We start from the raw sequence: 18,106 nt of genomic DNA, 5'->3' as shown, positions 1-18,106 counted from the left end.
AAAAAAGCAACCACAGAGCATGATACTACCACCCCCATGTTTGACGTTTGTGTTTTCAGGGTGATGAACAGTGTTACTCTCAGCCAAGCGTATCACTTTGCGTTCATCCCAAAATTTGAATTTGGGTCTCTTATGACCAGAGCACCTTGTTTCACGTTATTTGTGTCTCCCTTGTGGCTTCTTGCAATAGCCAAACAGGGATTTTGATAGTATTCTTGCAGAAAGTTTTTTTTCCTTCCACTCTTCCATTATGGGACATTATGGGGATGCATAGATGTTCCCACTCAGCTGTGTATGCCTCCAGGTCATCCAATGTGTTAATGGGCCTCTTGGTTGCTTCTCCAATTAGTTTTTTTCTTGTTTGGACTGAAAGTCTAGATTCTAGATTAATTGGAATGCTTCCTAGCAAAGTGACGGCTAATATTGTACCCCTTAAAAACCGCGACACTTTCTTGACATATCAAGCATACAGCCTTTGATCGGACATCTTTGAAAAAATGTTGTTGTCCATTCTGTTTTAAACACTCGGCACTCACTGTCGACTTTTCTTTTCTTTGATAAACTCATGTTTGTTTTAAGAAGGGGGAAACCGGGAAGGAGAGTCCTTCTTCTGGAAAAAGCTTAACCGTGAAGAAAAGTGGGCAAATGCTCAAGCGCGCCATCTATTGGGGAAATGTGGGCATGACAGGGGAAAGTAAATGAACAAGGTTTGCCGGTATATTTTGATATAACTGGGATGTTTGGCGGGCCGTAGTTTGCCGATGTCTGGTCTAAAAGGATAGCCAGGTCTTGGTAGGTTTGCAGTGGTTTTATGCTCTCACCATTTGTATTTTATTGCTCTCACAGTGCTCTGCGATATGTGTGAAAGTTGCGAAGGTAGTCATATTGTAAGACATTGTATTATTCAGAAATCACCAGGGAACTTCTGGAATCAGTTGGCTGAGCTGAGAGAACATGGGCCCAATATTTTTGCAACACCTTCTTTTCAGTTTTTTCGTTGTAAACATAACACAGAATGTTGGAATCATTTGGTTTCACTTCATGAACGTGTATCACATGTTGTTGATTCTTGGAAATATTTTCAGTTTTTTAGGTTCAAGTTTGAAGCCTGATATGTGGTAATATGACAAAAAATTCTTGGGGGAGCAATGCTTTCTCTAGGCACTGTAAACGTGTGCGTGCATGTGTCAATATGTATATGTTCGCTACCTGAGGTGGACTGTCTGTTCCTGCGGGGGGAGCGGGTAAGGCGTTGATAAGGATCGGCGGCACCGTACAAATCCAGAGTCGACATGCACAACAGGATGCTTTTCTGCAGGTAGTCCACCACCGCAAGGCCATTACAGTTCCCGAATGCCAAACTGGGGACACAAAACACAGGGGGGGTTACATGCATGCACATCGATAGAGCTACAGTGTACAGTGGAACCTCGCTAGTTCGCGGTTCCACTTTTGCGGGTTCAGAGCTTCGCGGGTCTAAAAACTATACCTTACCTTCTCAATAAAAGCATTTCTTGACTTGACGCCATTGAGCGCGAGCTTATGTCAACTGAGGACACGGTGTGGACACTCTTATTGTGAAGGGGAGGGGGAGGCCCTGACACAATGCTTAGTCATGGTGAGTTACCGCTTCGCTCACCCCCCTCTTTTAACTCCTCCCACCTCACCCCCTTTTTATGTGGCGCTCAGTTTATCATGGAGGAACTCGGCGACGCCACGTAACTATATTCTCTTCTGTCACATTTCATCTCAAGTTTGACTTTATTATACCAAAAGCGAGCGGTTGTTTGTACTACCTAAACACGGCTAATTGTGTGTGGTTTCGTGTATGTTGTAAAAGCCGTTCGATGCCGCTAGCTAAAGTATGTTGTTATTTTCAGAAGGTAGCTCTTTCACTTTCATTAAAATGAACACAGACCATTTTTTTAACTGTTGTTTACCAAAACGCTTCACAAACACTCATCAAATATCACATTTTCACTGTTTTTATTTTCAATATGTAACCGGTAGTGTTAAAAAGCAAAATAAACTGCGAATGCTGCATGTGGTTGAGAGCGGTGAATACAATCATACTGAATGGTTTGTAGTGGTTTCGCCGCAGTCCTATTCCGTGTACATACAACATATTTTACAGTTGTTGTTTTTTTTTTGTTATAACATGAATTTCACTCTCTCTCTCTCTCTACCCGTATTCTATATGGTGTACTGTATACAGGGGGGGTATACTGTATACCTGTATACGTTTTTTTAAGCATTTTTGAAGGGGCGCCGCTACTTCGCGGATTTTCAGTTTTTGCGGGTGGTCTTGGTCCCCATTATCCGCGATAACCGAGGGATTACTGTATGCAGCATTGGAATATTGTTTGCTTGTGAAGGATTTTATATATTTGACTTTAAATGATTTTATACATTTGACTATAAAGGATTTTATACGATTGACTACAAATTACATTTAATGCAAAATATATTCACTGACTGGGCTTTAGTTCAATGACAGTGCAGTCTGTTCCAAATGCAGAATATTTTGTCTAGGGGATTTTGATAACAGGACTCTGACGGAGGACGGCAGGCATTGTTTTGAGAACAAGGCGCTGCGTTGTGAGAACGGTGGGCGCAAAACAATTCCTTGGCATGTCCATGGGAGGAGCCGACACGCCATCTTGCGGGGAGACGTGGGCCAAGAAGAGTAAGCTAAAGGACTTCAGAAGAGGGCTTCCCAGAGACTGCAACGTTACTAATTTGGCCGTTTTCGATGGAGTACACTTAGTTAAATTGTTAATGAAGTTAAATCTGCCCCCGTGTGGAAATGTCGGCTTCATGTTCATCTTTTCCTTCAAGAAACGAGCGCGCATAAATTGTTGGGTGAATGTAGGTTGTGTTTGGTTAATGGAGTCAGATAACTCATTCGAACAATTTGGTAAACGGTATATTTTGATATCTAATTTCCAACACCTGCCTTTATTAAAATGACGTAAACGCTTCATCGTATTCAGCTCGGTTGGGGGTATTCAAAAATTATGACAGCCAAAATTTGATGTGATTTATGAATTCCTTAAAGGGAATCTGTGCAATATTTGACCATTAGATGTACTGTTTCGTGTAGTCCACCCAAACTGAATGTCATGACTAGCATCACCTGTGCCCGCTCATTTGGCACCAGCCGCTGCGAGCTATCTGATTGGTTCACTCTCCTTTTTTAAGCCCAGACCTGTCACTCTCCGGTTGTCAGTCCGTCAGCGAAGGCAAGCATTTTGACCCTGACTCCCGCCTGTCCCATTTTTGCACCTGTTTTTCCACCTGCCTTTTCCTGATCTCCCCGTTTGTCTCCAGCTATGACCTGTTTTTGATCCCGAACACGTCTGCCCTCCCGTCCCGGCTTACGACCCGTTTTTTATCCCGACCACGTCTGCTCTCCCGTCCCGGCTTACGACCCGTTTTGATCCCGACCACGTTTTTGCTCTCCTGTCCCGGCTATCGAACTGTTTTTTCCGTCCCTGACACCGCCATCTCCCGCTAGGGAAGATCCACTTTCGTATTCGGATCACAATCCGATTGCATGAGCGTATTGCTTCCCGCGTCCGGCGAGCACTGGATTGCGGGCGCTTCCCTTCCTCTTTCTATCAATAAACTTGTGGTTAACGCTACACATTTGGGTCCATTCTGGTTGTGACACTGAGTGCTTCAAAGCAAAAGGGAGAATATAAACTCCGGATACTGAAAGAGACCTAACCGCACCAGTTTTTCTTCAGGTTGTTTTGCCCAGCTTTTCATGAGGTTTTTGGTTTTTGGGGGCACCTGTAGCAACAAGATGGCAGACAATCATGTCATCTCCTCCTTGGTGGGTTTTATATTATTGAAAGCAAATACAAAGTAATTGACTTATGAGTATTTTTTTAAACTGCATGTTAGGATAGTTCATGTGTTTTTGCATACTACTCAAATCAATATTTCTTTAATGAATTACGTCTGTTTTTTTACCATCAGGAGAAACAATACACAATGTCCTTTAAACTATTAATAAAAAATATGAAGCAAAAAAAAACAATAATAATTGAAAGAAAAAAAAAAACATGGCTATTTCATGTTCTGCTTATAGTAAATGAAAGATCTTATATTATATCCTTTCATTCATTCATTTGTTCCTTCCTTCCTAACTTCTTGCCCCCCTCCTCAGAATTTACCTGCTGTCCCTTTTTCTACTCGTAGGACCCTCTCTTCCTTCCTCGCGTACTCTCACCCTTCCTTCCTTCCTTCCTTCCTTCCTTTCTTACTTGCTACCTGCCTCTTTCCTTTCCTTCTTTACTTGCAAAACGCCCGCCCTCCAAAACACCCTCCCTCTCTCCCTCCTATCCATTCAAACTAAACATGATTTCCCAAAAGTTCCATCACCAACGGCTGTCCCCTTGCTCTCGAACCAGTTTAGCATTAAAGAGATGGATCAACAACGATGGCCCCAAACGCACGGAGGCTTGCGTACAACATGCGCTTTTGTGGCTTTTAAGGGCCTTCACCCATTCCGACAACTGGGTGTACTCTAGTTTGTTATTCCCCTGTAAGCTCTCTTCCCTAACCCCCCGCTGCTGCCAAACAGCACAACATTTTTACTTTCTTCCCCTTAAAAGGAGTCCAGAAATGAGGAAGAAGTGAACAACCACAAAAGGGTCAAGGTTTAGAAAAAGTTGCTTGAAGTGGACTGGAATTGAAATGTCGTTTCTTTGTTTGCTTATGAAGGATTTTATACATTTGACTATAAAGGATTTTATACGATTGAATACAAGTTACATTTATTGAGTGCAATGAAGATTTTCACAGAGTAGGCTACAGTTCAATGACAGGTCGCGCCGTTCCGAATGCAGAATAATTTGTCTAGTTCTGTTGATAACAGGACTCTGACGGAGGACAGCAGGCGATGTTTTGAGAACCCTGATGGCCCTGATGACGTAGAAACGCTCGGTGTTGTTTTGGTTAATTCCAGAAGTCGCGGCGCTCTTCTCCGAGGGGGTGGAGCCCAGGGGGCTTCATTGGCACGCCCATGGGAGGAGTCGGCGCGCCGTTGTGTAGGGAGATGATGGCCAATGAGAGTAGAAGCGAGAGGACTTGAAGAGACGCTTCACAGAGACTCCTACAACACTAATTCGGCCATTGTCGATGGAGTACACTTAGTTAATGAAATTAAATCTGCCCCCGTGTGAAAATGTCGGCTTTTCTTGTTCATCTTTTCCATCAAGAAACGAGCGCGCATTGTTGGGTGAATGTAGGTTGTGTGTCGTTAATGGAGTCAGACAACTAATTCGAGCAATCTGGTAAACGATACATTTTAATAATTAAAATCTAACCCTTAGCAAAAACGAAATTGAGAAAAAGGTTTTAATCATGCTCACAAATTTGCAATGTTGTCACAGTTGCCATGGCGCCCAATTGGCCCCCGCCGTCTGGCTCCAGCTTCTGTCATGGTTGCTAGGGCGCCCACTTGGCCCCGCCCATGGACACCAGCTGAAACTCGTTGACAGATTGCTCCCTGTCACTACTTAAACGCTGTCCTGTGAGTCGCCTTTTGTCAGAGCGTCTGCGAAACCCTGTTTTGACACGTCACGCCCTGAGAATCCCTCTGTTTTTGCTCTTGTTTTCCCAAGCCTTATCAATCTCCATTTTTTCCTGTGCTTTTGCTCCTGTTTTGCTCTAGCCACGATCTGTTTGATTTTGACCACTTCCGCGTTCCAAGCCATCTACTCCCGCGACCAACGATCTCCGGATCGAGTGTGCGCTCCTTTCTCTTCTCCCCAATAAACTGTGAGTAACGTTACGCGAGTGGGTTCTGCTTCCTGTTCTGGTACCTGACAAATGTTGCATGAGATCAGTGGGTGTAATGTCCTGATAAAACGAGGGACACGATTGACGTCGTCTGATTCACGTTACAGTCACAGTCTCAGGAGATTGAAAAGGAAACAATTATGAGATTCCGTCACAAAAAGAAATCTGAATGTTGGCTGATTCATCAGGCTGGCATTTAAAGCAGTTCACTCTCTTGTACTTTGCTTTGAGTTGGTGTGAAGGACGTTGATTTCGCTCAACAAAGAAAAAACGAGGAAACCAGAAAAAACGCTGAATGTTTTGCTGAAAGGCCACAGTGGTCCAAAACAAATAACGGGTTTCTGTCCTCGCTTGCTTTGAACATGTTTTATCGACGTATTTTATTCTGCATCTATTTTATGTGTTCTTGTTGTTTTATAATTACTAAAGCAGGGGTGTCAAACTCCTTTTAACTCGGGGGCCACACGATAGAACAAACATTCTGTCTAGTAGATCAAAGAGAAAGAAAAAGAGAGATAAAGAAATAAGAGAAAGAGGGAGGGAAAAGGAGAGAGGGCGGGACAAAAAAAGAAAAAGAGAGAGAGGGAGAGAGCGTGAGAAACAAGTCGTGAGAGAGAGGGGAAAGAAAGGGAGAGGAAGAAAGAAATCCAAAGAGAAATAGAAAGACAGAAGGAGAGAAAAGAGAAAAGAAAGTGCAAAGGGTAGGAAGAGAGAAAGAGAAAAGAGAGAAATGGAAAAATGGAAGTTGGAGCAAAAGAGATTAAGAGACGCAGAGATAGAAAGAGACAAAAAGCAACAAAGGAAGAGAAAAAGAGAGACACGGAGAGTGAAAGAGACAGTGACAGAGTGGGAGAAAAGGGGTGGAAAAGAAAGAGAGAGAGAGATAGAGATAGAAATAAATACAAGTACAGTGTCTTTGTGAGAGGCACCTGGCTTTGGCAACATCAAGTTGACATATTTCAACCTGCAGCTTGTTTTTCTCTTGCGCTTCTCTGAGTGTTGTCTTGCGGGCCGGATTCGATCCCTTAGCAGGCCTGATCTGGCCCGCGGGCCGCCGGTTTGACACATGTGTACTAAAGGATCAAGTATTTACCCTTTATTGGAAGAATATTCTTCGGCAGAAATGTGTTTCTTTCAATCAATCAATTTTCCTTCCTTCTTTTAAAGATCCATCGTTTCTTTTATACGTTCTATAACAATATCTCCTTCCTTTCTTCCATCCTCCCTCCCTCCCTGTCCCTTCTTTCTTTCTCTTTCTTTCTTTCTTCGTTATTTATTACTTTATTCTTTCCTCATTATATAATTCTTTCTTTCTTTCTCTTTCTTTCTTCCTTTCTTTCTTCCATATCTTCCTCCCTCTTCCTTTCTTTCCTACATTCCTCCCTCTTTCTTTCTTTCCTTAATCTCTTCCTCCCTCCCCCTTTCTTTCCTCCATTTCGGTCTTTCTTTCTGTCTTTCTTTCTTTCTTTCCTCCATCTCTTCCTCCCTCCCTCTTTCTTTCTTACCTCCATTTCTACCTCTTTCTTTCCTTCTTTCTTTCTATCTGGCTTTCTTTCCTCCATCACTTCCTCCCTCCTTCAATCTTTCTTTCCTCCATTTCTCCCTCTTTCTTTCTTTCTGGCTTTCTTTCCTCCATCTCTTCCTCCATCCCTCTATCTTTCTTTACTCCATTTCTCCCTCTTTCTTTCTTTCATTCCTTCTTTCTTTATTTATTTCTATCCTCCGTCTCTTCCTCCATCCCTCTTTCTTTCCTCCATTTCTCCCTCTTTCTTTCTTTCTTCCATCTCTTCCTCCCTCCCTCTATCATTCTTTCCTCTATTTCTCACTGTGCGCATGCATCTGCCGCCTGGGGATTTCCCATCATGCATCATTCAACATCGGATTTCATGTGGTAGTTGTGTAGTGAAAGGAAGTCCGTCTCTTTTTAGAGAACCGGCCTTTTCAACTCATTCAAGAGACCCGGCTACCAAATGGCTCACTTTGATGTTTGCTTTGACGTATTATATTATGAATCATTATTGTTGTATTAAGAAAAAAAGGAGGTATACAGGGAGAAAATGAAAAAAGACAGATTTGTGGTTATTACTTCAATCAGTATCTTACCAACAATAATTGAATGCAGAAAATGAATTCATAATTTGAAGAAAATGTATTATTCTACCGCCCTGCGATTGGCTGGCAACCAATTCAGGGTGTCCCCTGCCCACTGCCCGATGATTGCTGGGATGGGCTCCAGCACCCCCGCGACCCTACTGAGGATAAGCGGTGTGGCTAATGAGATGAGAGATGAGATGAGGTATTATTCTACCTAATTATATTTGCATGTATTTTTTCCTTCTACAGCGAACGTCCAAGCGACTTAATTTTTGAACTTTTTTTAATAATAAACCTCATTCATGTCGAGCAACAAAAAAATGTTAATTAACAATATATATGATATAACGAAACACGTGTACAATATAACATGTTAAACTACATCAATAAACACGTTTGAAAAAAAAAACATGGTGATTATTTTGTATTTTGTGAGGGAAAATACAGCAGTTTGTAAGGGCATGGAGCCCTGGAGCGCGACAGGTATGAAAATCTGTACTGTAGTTTCATTAAGGAGAGCCACATTATAGCTAAGGCTGTGGAAGTCATACACACCTGAGCAAGACAACAAAGAACACAGACTGTAAAGTGTACGCCCGTGTCTATAAAAAGCTTGTTTGGCAGATCCATTTAGCGCTTACATAGCTGGTTAGTCGCAATGATTTCACAGTAAATTACCCCCAAAAAATACTCTACCACATGTGCTATCTGCCACACTTTTCCACCACCTGCTTTAGCTACAGCAGTAAAACATGGACGCTCCATATACTAGACCAGCATTTTTCACAACATGTAAACAACACCCTGCCCAGACTTCCATCTGTCAAATTTAGAATAGTTGTTTACCCCCTTAAAACAGCAGCTGCTGCCTATTTCTTTTTTATTTTTTATTTTTCCCTTTGGACAGAAAGCATACACAGTGACTCACAGGCCATAAGCGGAGTTGATGTCCAGGCTTGAAATCTGCTGCGGAGGTTCGCCATCTATCCAAGGGAGCTGGATCACCAGCTCTGCCTGGTAGCCGGGAGGTACCCGCACCGCTCGATCCTTTACCCTGAAGAGAGAAAAATGTTGATTTAAAAGTTTTGGGTCGAAGTCTTCAGGATTTGGCACATGAAATGAAATGATCTGCATTTCTATAGCGCTTTTCAAGTCAATAAAGACTTCCCGCTTTACAATGTGCTTCACATTTCCCCATTCACACACACACTCATACACCAATAGCGGCCGTGCAAGGCGCCAACCTGCTTATTGGGGATATTAGGGGTTCAGTGTCTGACCCAAGGACACTTCGACATGTAACACGGTGGAGCCGGGATTCGAACTGCGATCTCTGGATTCCAAGACGAGCGCTCTACCTCCTGAGCTACCTGCCGCCCCCACATGTACAGTCAAAAGATTGGGCACCCCTGATCATTTTCAAGATTTTCTTTTATAAATCATTGGTTGTTAGGCAGGTGCATAAATTTGGGCACCCCAACAGAAAAATTCCATCAATATTTAGTAGATCTTCCTTTTGCATAAAAAATAGCCTCTAAACGCTTCCTATAGCTTCCAATGCGGGTCCAGATTCTGGGTGAAGGTATTTTTGACCATTTTTCTTGACAAAACATCTCGACTTCACTCAGGTTTGATGGTTTTCGAAAATGGACACCCCGCTTTAAATCACACCATAGATTTTCAATAATATTCAGGTCTGGGGACTTAGATGACCATACCAGAACTCTGTAGTTGTTCCTCTGCATAAATGCCTGAGTAGAATTTGAGCGGTGTTTGGGGTCGTTGTCTTGTTAAAGTATCCAGCCCCGGCCCAACTTCAGCTTTGTCACTGATTCCAGAACATTGTTCGCAAAAATCTGCTGATAATGACTGGAATCCATGCGACTTTCGACTTTAACAAGATTGCCAGTACCTGCACTGGCCACACAGCCACACAGCATGATGAAACCACCACAAAATTTCACTGTGGGTAGCAAGTGTTTGTCTTGGAATGCTGTGTTCTTCTTCCACCACGCATACCGTTGTTATGTCCAAATAACTCAATTTTAGTTTCATTAGTCCACAGGACCTTCTTCCAAAATGGCGCTGGCTTGTCAAAATGTGCTTTACCTCAAGCGACTCTGTTTGTGGCATGTGCGCCATAAAGGCTTCTGCCGCATTACTCTCCCATACAGCTATCGTTGTGCATAGTGCGCTGAATAGTCGACCTATGTGCAGTGACACCATCTGCAGCTAGATCATGTTGTAGGTCTTTGGAGCTGATCTGTGGGTTGAGTTTGACTGTTTGCCTCTGCTTATCTGAGATTTTCCTTGGCCTGCCACTCCGGGCCTTAACTTGAACTGTGCCTGTGTCCTTCCATTTACTCACTATGTTCCTCATAGTGGAAACTGAAAGCTGAAATCTCTGAGATAGCTTTTTATATCCTTCCCCTAAACCATGATGTTGAACAATCTTTGTTTTCAGGTCATTTGACAGTTGTTCTAAGGCTCCCATGTTGCCATTCTTTAGAGAAAATGCAAAGAGGAGAACAACTTGCAACTGGCCCCCTTAAATACCCTTTCTCATGATTGGATTCACATGTGCATGTAGGTCAAGTTTCAATGAGCTTATCAAACAAATTTTGTGTTCCAATAATTAGCCTACTCTTGTTCAAGTAATTATTGCACACTTTCTGTAAATCCTATGAACTTCATTTCACTTCTCTGATATCACTGTGTTTGTCTGCTACATGATATATTTAACTGAAATTGCTGATTTATAAAGGAAAATCTTCAAAATGATCAGGGGTGCCCAAACTTTTGCATAAGACTGTATTTCAGACAACAGATGCCAGGAAATCAGACCCAGTCGCACAACAAACAACAAATCGTCCACCTCTGGTGTATTGTCTAAGCTATTACAATTCAACCAAGAACACTTGAGTGCAGTGAGAAATTCCAATCAATATTTGATACATTCCCCTCAGAAATAACTTACTTAAGGCAGGGGGTGGAGTCTTTGAGAGATTCCGGCGTTCCACCGCCAGGGCTTACTGGCTGCTGATAGTGGGGCTGGGGAGAGTGGGAGCCTGAGTGCGGCTCGGAGAGACAAGGATTGTTTTCATTTTCGGATGGGGAGATGACGTCCTCTGGATCGCATTGCAGTCGGACCTCGAGAGACTATTCAAAAAGATCAATATTATGATATTGTATTATAAGCTGACAGCTGTTTGCTAAAGCAGTGTTTTTCAACCGGTGTGTTGGGGGTACGGTAGTGCCCCGCGAGACATTGTCTTGTGTGCTGCAGGAAATTGCACAATTTTATCTTTACGAATAAGCATACCATTATTCAGTACCTTTGTTTTTTTCCAGTGCTTAGTTAAATAGCTGAAACATTCCTCCATGTCAGTAGGTGGCGGCAGATTACTATTACATACCAGCACTACTGCTTTTCTCTCTTTTTAAAAAAAAAAAAATTAACCACGTTTTGAAATCCAAACTACAAACTTCAGTTTACTCTAGGCAAGCTTTTCGACCCTGACTCACTCCTGTTTTTGCTCCGGTCTGTTTCCCGGCTTCGACCCGTTTTATGATCTTGACCACGTCTGCGCTCCTGTCCCGACTTACGACCCGTTTTTGATCAGGAAGAAGAAGGTATCCTCAATTTCTCTAATTAGAGCTATTTGTGCTTTTCTTTTTTACCTCCCGTCTCGATTACTGTAATGCACTACTCTCCGGTCTCCCGAAGTCCAAAATCAAGAGCCTTCAGCTGGTACAAAATTCTGCACCGAGGCTTTTAACTAAGACAAGAAAGTTTGATCACATTACCCCGATTTTAGCTAACCTGCATTGGCTCCATGTTAGCTTAATATGTGATTTTAAGGTTCTGTTGGTAGTATACAAAATCATGCATGGAATTGCTCCCTCATATCTTTCAGATTTAATTTCCCCCTATGTTCCGGTCCGGAGCCTTCGCTCTGAAAATGCTGGTCTACTAGTGATCCCAAGAGCCAAGAAGAGATCCACAGGGTCAAGAGCATTCTCCATTCGGGCCCCGGTGCTGTGGAATGCTCTTCCCCCTGAGATTCGATCTGCAACCTTAGTGGAAATGTTTAAATCTAAGCTTAAAGCACGCTTATATTCTATAGCATATGAATAACCTTATTTTATGTTGACACTATAAGGGGATGGTGTCATAATAGTCTATAGTTTGCAATAGTCTTTGATCTGTGCAGCCCTTTGAGACACTTTGTGATTAAGGGCTATACAAATAAACCTGACTTGACTTGACTTGACTTTTTGACATAGTGACCCGCCTCATCAGAGAGCAGCAAAATATTCGTTTGGCAAGTCACTGCCGATGGTATTAAATAGTAGAGCTTGTTTTGGGGGGTTTACTGCCGTCCATCATGGCGTCAAAACCTTCCGTCACATGGTTATAGTCACGTGTATGACAAACAACCCTGATAACAACAGAACTGTAAAACCTGAAAAGTTTCCGTCCATTTCAAACGTTACTCACCACAATCTGAGTATTGGCGTCATATTTGCTGAAACGGTACAGGATGATATGGGCCGAGATCCCGACCACACAGAAGATGCGACTTTGGGGACACCAGCTGACCATCTGCACCGCAAAGGGGTCATCGTCCACCAGTTCTGCAGCGCGACTCTCGTTTGGTTTGGGCTTTTCAAACACCTTGGAAGTCTTCAACTTGTACAACATCTGCAGTGTAACTGAGTGGAAACATATTTCATTTGTGGAGAAAATACGATTACAACAGAAAGCAATGCCTGTGCACCGTGTGATGAAAAGCAGCATCTATAATTGCAGAGAAGCGTTTTCCCCAGGCTTACAATTTGAACTGGAACAACATATTAAGGTGTTTCGGTTATCAAACTGCAACAGAGTGTTGATAGCCGCTGGGAGAAAATAAATCATTTTGGAAAAATTTCCGGGGTAAAACATGGATGAATTTTGAATCCAGTGCAATAATTGTTGATGCTACGGTGGTTATGTGGTAACATAGTAGGAAATATAGTATCTAAATGTCATGATTACTGATGCGGGGCACCTGAGTCTGCTCCGTTGGCGCCAACAGCCACGGACGCTGATTGGCTGCTTCCTCTTTTTTAAACCCCCACCTTCCTGACAACACCCGTCGGATCCTTTGTGAACCTAGGCTACACGCTAGGCAAACTTTTGTGACTCTGACTCTATCCTGCCCTGTTGTTCTGTTCTTAATCCCGTTGCCGACCTTTTTTCTGGACCCGTTTATGTTTTTGCTCCTCCGTCCCGGCCATCAACCCGTTTTTTCTCACTCTCGACATTGCCTGCGCTCGACACGGGAGTGCCACTTCCGCGTTCCACGGGATCTGCTACCCGTGACCAACGATTCCCAGATCGTAGGTGCATGTCCTTTCCTCCTTCTAAATAAAATTGAGTAAAACAAACGCAATTGAGACCCGTCTCTATTCCTGGTCCGTGATATGTAATCCTAGCACTAATACGCATAGTATAGTGCTCTGTTTAGGTGGAGTATGCACATGTCTTCTTGGGCGCGACCCTTAGGAGGAGATGACGCTTCAATGGACAATGCCATACAAAGTAATGCCAGCTTCCGTCAATCACAAGTGAAACCACCAGAGAGCAGTGCCAGAATCATTTTCAAGCAGACTTTTTGTGAAACATGGCAACAATTTTACGCATTTACAAGTATTTCACCCCAAACCCAAGCAGTTTTCAAGAATTTAATCTTTGTTTCCCACACCCTCTGCTTTAATGATCTTGTAGATCTTTTAAAAAAGGTTGGAACTTCTTTAGTGAAGTTTGGGTTCTCTCATGTTCTCCTTGCAGGTCCACAATCCATTGAGGCCTTCTCTTTATTTTGAGTGTCTACTGAAATATAAACCTAACAGTTAGGCAGTATACAAAATAAAGCTTCATATAATGTAAAATTGGCTTTTTTCTATATTAACCAGCTAAAGTAGGAATAAACCTCCAAACAACCATTAATTATGACTAAAAATACCTAGTCAATGTTTGGGAGTTTTGAAACAACCATAATGAAAAGCTAGGCATGGTGAAAAGAAAAGACCAAGGAAAGCTAACTGTTTTCTTGTTTTAAAGTAAAATCGGCATTTTCAGCACAGCAACTGCAAATAATTTAGACAACTGGATTGCACTTACTTGCAGATGCATCCCAAAACTTGATTGAACCATCCGCATGTCTGCACAAATAAAAGAACAGTAAGTAAATGAGGAGGTAAAAAAGAACAAGCGAAAAAATAATTGACGTGGAAATCAATGAATACATAAATGTATAAATAAATAGGACGGGTTTGTGCCTGGATCTATTTATGTGTCAGGTCCTGCAATGCTTTTGGTGGACTAACCTAGATTGCGTTTTTTCTTTTTATTGAAATGGTAAGCATAAACACACATAAAAAAAACTCTCTTTTCTTTTCATTCGAGAAAAAAACCCAAAAAAATATGAGGTACAACGTGACTACGGAAGTCATGCCGAATCAGAGACCAGCTTGCGTGTTTGCTTCAGAATGGTTTAGCATCTCTGCCAACCTCTCAGAGTGCGGCATTGCCCCACTCTGCGTTGTGCTCATTATGCTGGCCTTGGCAGAGTCCCGGATCTAAAATTATAAAGGGCCGACAAAACAGCAAATGCAAAACACTATCATCTCGTCCCCATGTGGATTAAATCAACCCGTGAATGCTAAAAAACACATTTTCCTTGGTGGGGATGGAGAAGGAGCCTATTGCAATTGTGTATGAACTGAGGATGAGCAAGCCAAACAAAATCATATATCTGCTTAGCACTTGACGCAATTGGGCCATGCAGACATAGGAACCCTCATCAGAGGTGATTTACTTCCAACATTGCAATACCATTCCTGTCAACCTGTCGTTTTTGCCGTACAAAGTACGTTTATTATACATTTTAATTTGTCAATGATGGGTACCATCCGGTAAACACCGACTATCACGAAACGGCAAATCAAACAAGTCAAACCAGTTCGCCGCGGTAGCCTCTATCTCTGTATCGTTTTTTTCGTTGCAAACGAAGCGAGCGCTTTGATGCTACTGTGCGCATGCGTCTGCCGCCTGGGGATTTCCCATCATGCATCATTCCCATCATGCATCATTCCCATCAGGGGTTGATTGAGTAAATTTGAAATACGTGTGGTCTTAAAAAACATCGGATTTCATGTGGTAGTTGTGTAGTGAAAGGAAGTCCGTCTCTTTTTAGAGATCCGGCTTTTTCGGCTCAACTCATTCAAGAGAGCCGGCTCTCAAACGGCTCACTTGCTTTGATGCATTATATTACGAATTATTATGTTGTATAAAGAAGTTAAGAAAAAAAGGAAGAATAAAAGGAGAAAATGAAAATAGACAGGTTTGTGGTTATCTCTTTAATCACTATATTACCAACAATAATTTAATAAAGAAAATGAATTAAGAATTTTAATAAGAAAATGTATTATCCTACTTAAATATATTTGCATGTATTTTTCCTTCCACAGTGAACGTCCAAGCTACTTAATTTTAACTTTTTTTATAATAAACCTCATTCATGTCGAGCAACTCAGTATCTCACAACAAAATGTATATATATGTTACAATACTTATGATATATCAAAACACATGTACAATATAACATGTTAAACTACATAAATAAACACGTTTGAAAAAAAAAATATGGTGTAAGATTATTTTGTATTTTGTATGGGAAAATACGACAGTTTGTAAGGGCATGGAGCCCTGGAGTGCGACAGGTATGCAATAAAAACAAATGAGTGAACATGTGTTTTATGACTTTTTCTCTATACTCAATGATGAGGGTTCTCAACATCTCCACAAATTAAATCTTCTCACAAAAGAACCAATTTTGGTGACTCACCCGGTAATAATGATCTCTGGGTAGGTGTGGGAGCCTAACGTCCACATTCCCCCACTAACTGGCCATTCCTGGCATGGGAACACAAAAGTGTTGTTTTTTGTTAGAAGTAGTGACATCGCCAACATTGTCTGAGATTCACAATGCCGGTTCGCGAGTTTCCTGGGTAACAATTGATTGAGAAGATGGTTTCAAATCAAACTGCTTTTCCTTTCTTCATCGCAGTTTTTATTTGAGAAAAGTAAGTAAATACACGAGTAGAGCAAATAAGCCCAGCACAATATTGACTCCCACATTTTCTTGTTTTAAGTAACTCAGAACTTTGGAATGGATGGAACGACTGCTTCCTCTTTTGGACAGTTCCCGAACGTACCAATTCACCATGTACCATAATGAAATCTGATAACATGAAGTTTTGAATGTAATGAAAACATCCAAGCCAATGTATTGATAAAATAATGTTCTCACCAAACGTAATTATGTCAATTCGAGGGGCATTCTCAACTACAAAACATTTTGCAAATTTCTCACTTCTGCAATTTCAAACACTGTCACCCCATACTGGGAGTATCAGCCATCTAAGACCACACCCATAGAGGCATGATCTGGTCGAGCATCACTGGTCCATGTAAAAATAATTGGTTAAGCTATAGCCTGCCTCTTTCTCACCTACATGACTGACTGACTGACTGACTGACTCATCGCACGCCGGCCACATGGAACGGCCGTGCGGGCCTGCACTACGGCCTCGGGTTCCGCAGTTCGAATCCCGGCTCCTCCGTGTTATATGTCGAAGTGTCAGGGATTGGGTAAGACACTGAACCCCTAATGCCCCCAATAAGCAGGTTAGCGCCTTACATGGCTGTACGGCCGCTATTGGGAAATGTGAAGCACACTGTAAAGCGCTTTGGGAAGTCTTGAATTGAAAAGCGCTATATGAATACAGATCATTTCATTTCATCTCTCTCTGGCTCCCTCTCTCCCCTTCCCTCTAACCAGCTCGGTAGCCTAGATGGTAGGGCGCCCGCTCCGAGACTGGGAGGTCGCTGGTTCAAGCCTCGGCCGAGTCATACCTAAGACTTACAACATTGGTACTCATTGCCTCCCTCGCTCGGCATTAAGGGTTGGAATTGGGGGATTTGGTCACCTAATGACTCCCAACGCAGCAGTTGGGTCTAAAAATGGCGGTGCCCTGTTTGGCTGCGGCTACAGTTTAACTGTACGGGTCAGGTGTATCGACTTTTCGTTCTGTGTGCATGGTTACAAAGAATGACAATAAAAGTAAATTCTCTTCTTCTTCTTCTTTTTTCTAGTAAAATGAAAAAAAAACTTGAAATGAGCAAAAATGTCTGCCGATTTTATACGACAAGGCAGCCAATGAAACCGGATTTTTTTTGGGGGGGGGTTTGTTGGTCATGTAAATATTTACAGTCATTATTGTAAAATTCCAACTGTTTTTTACACTGTATGTTGACTCGGTGGCCTTGGGGGTATGGCGCCCGCCCCGAGACTGCGAGGTTGTGGTTCAAGCCTCGGCCGAGTCATACCTAAGGCTTAAACATTGGTACCCGTTGCCTCCCTGCTGGGCGTTCAGCATTAGGGGTTGGAACTGGGGGGTTTGGTCACCTAATGACTCCCAACACCTCAGTTGGGTTGAGCGAGGGGGCTGGGAATCCCCTCCTCTGAGTCAATCTCCCAAAAAGAGTCAGAAATGACTCTAGCCATGTCCCACTAGGGGGATATGGCTGTGGTATATATATATATATATATATATATATATATATATATATATATATAATGTTGACGATATATTATCTTAACCTTTTGAGAGTAGCCGGTCTTCTTGTGCTTAGCTCCTATAGAGTAGAGGACAGGGATGATGTCCGGAGGGCAGTCTGCAAAATAAGCTGTGCATGTCACTGGAGATTCATGGATGTCCATAGGGTAAGGGTTCTCAAAGACAGGGAAGCTGCAGATATAGGAAATAAAAACATAAAGTCAGATATGATCGTTGCTTTTTTCTAGTCACTCCAATCAAATCACGTTTGCTAGAAAATCTGAAAAGTACGTACTTGCTCTGCGTCAGATCGACCACTATTAAATCCTTTTCTAAAAGCACGACCACTGCGTAGGGATCTTGGACTTCTGTAAGATATAAAATCAAGAGAAAAATATGACTTCTTCTTCATGAGTAATGTTTGCCGTACCATTTAAAGTTCCTGGCGGGCCGCCATGGCATAATTGGTCCCACCAGGGTGTCATCAATTTATATTGATAAAAATGTAATGTTATTTTCAAATAAATAAATG

The 18,106-nt window shown here is 42.3% G+C and overlaps 1 protein-coding gene across 13 annotated transcripts in view; it reads right to left on the bottom strand.

Annotated features, from left to right (window-relative positions):
* The window catches only part of stxbp5l (syntaxin binding protein 5L), a 308,998-nt gene that overhangs the window by 87,724 nt on the left and 203,168 nt on the right, over positions 1–18,106 (bottom strand). For all 13 annotated transcript variants that reach the window (XM_088353620.1, XM_088353624.1, XM_088353621.1 and 10 more), the window contains exons 11-18: positions 17,870–17,942; positions 17,619–17,766; positions 15,801–15,868; positions 14,075–14,115; positions 12,407–12,621; positions 10,883–11,064; positions 8,834–8,959; positions 1,210–1,361 (exon numbers count right to left, since the gene is read on the bottom strand). In XM_088353620.1, coding sequence (XP_088209746.1) covers positions 1,210–1,361; positions 8,834–8,959; positions 10,883–11,064; positions 12,407–12,621; positions 14,075–14,115; positions 15,801–15,868; positions 17,619–17,766; positions 17,870–17,942 — 1,005 coding nt within the window. The remainder of the gene's footprint in view (positions 1–1,209; positions 1,362–8,833; positions 8,960–10,882; positions 11,065–12,406; positions 12,622–14,074; positions 14,116–15,800; positions 15,869–17,618; positions 17,767–17,869; positions 17,943–18,106) is intronic.

Source organism: Urocampus carinirostris, chromosome 14 (genome assembly GCF_059441175.1).
Source record: "Urocampus carinirostris isolate Australia breed hairy pipefish chromosome 14, RoL_Ucar_1.0, whole genome shotgun sequence".
NCBI lineage: Eukaryota > Metazoa > Chordata > Actinopteri > Syngnathiformes > Syngnathidae > Urocampus > Urocampus carinirostris.
This window is presented reverse-complemented; position numbering and strand designations above follow the sequence as displayed.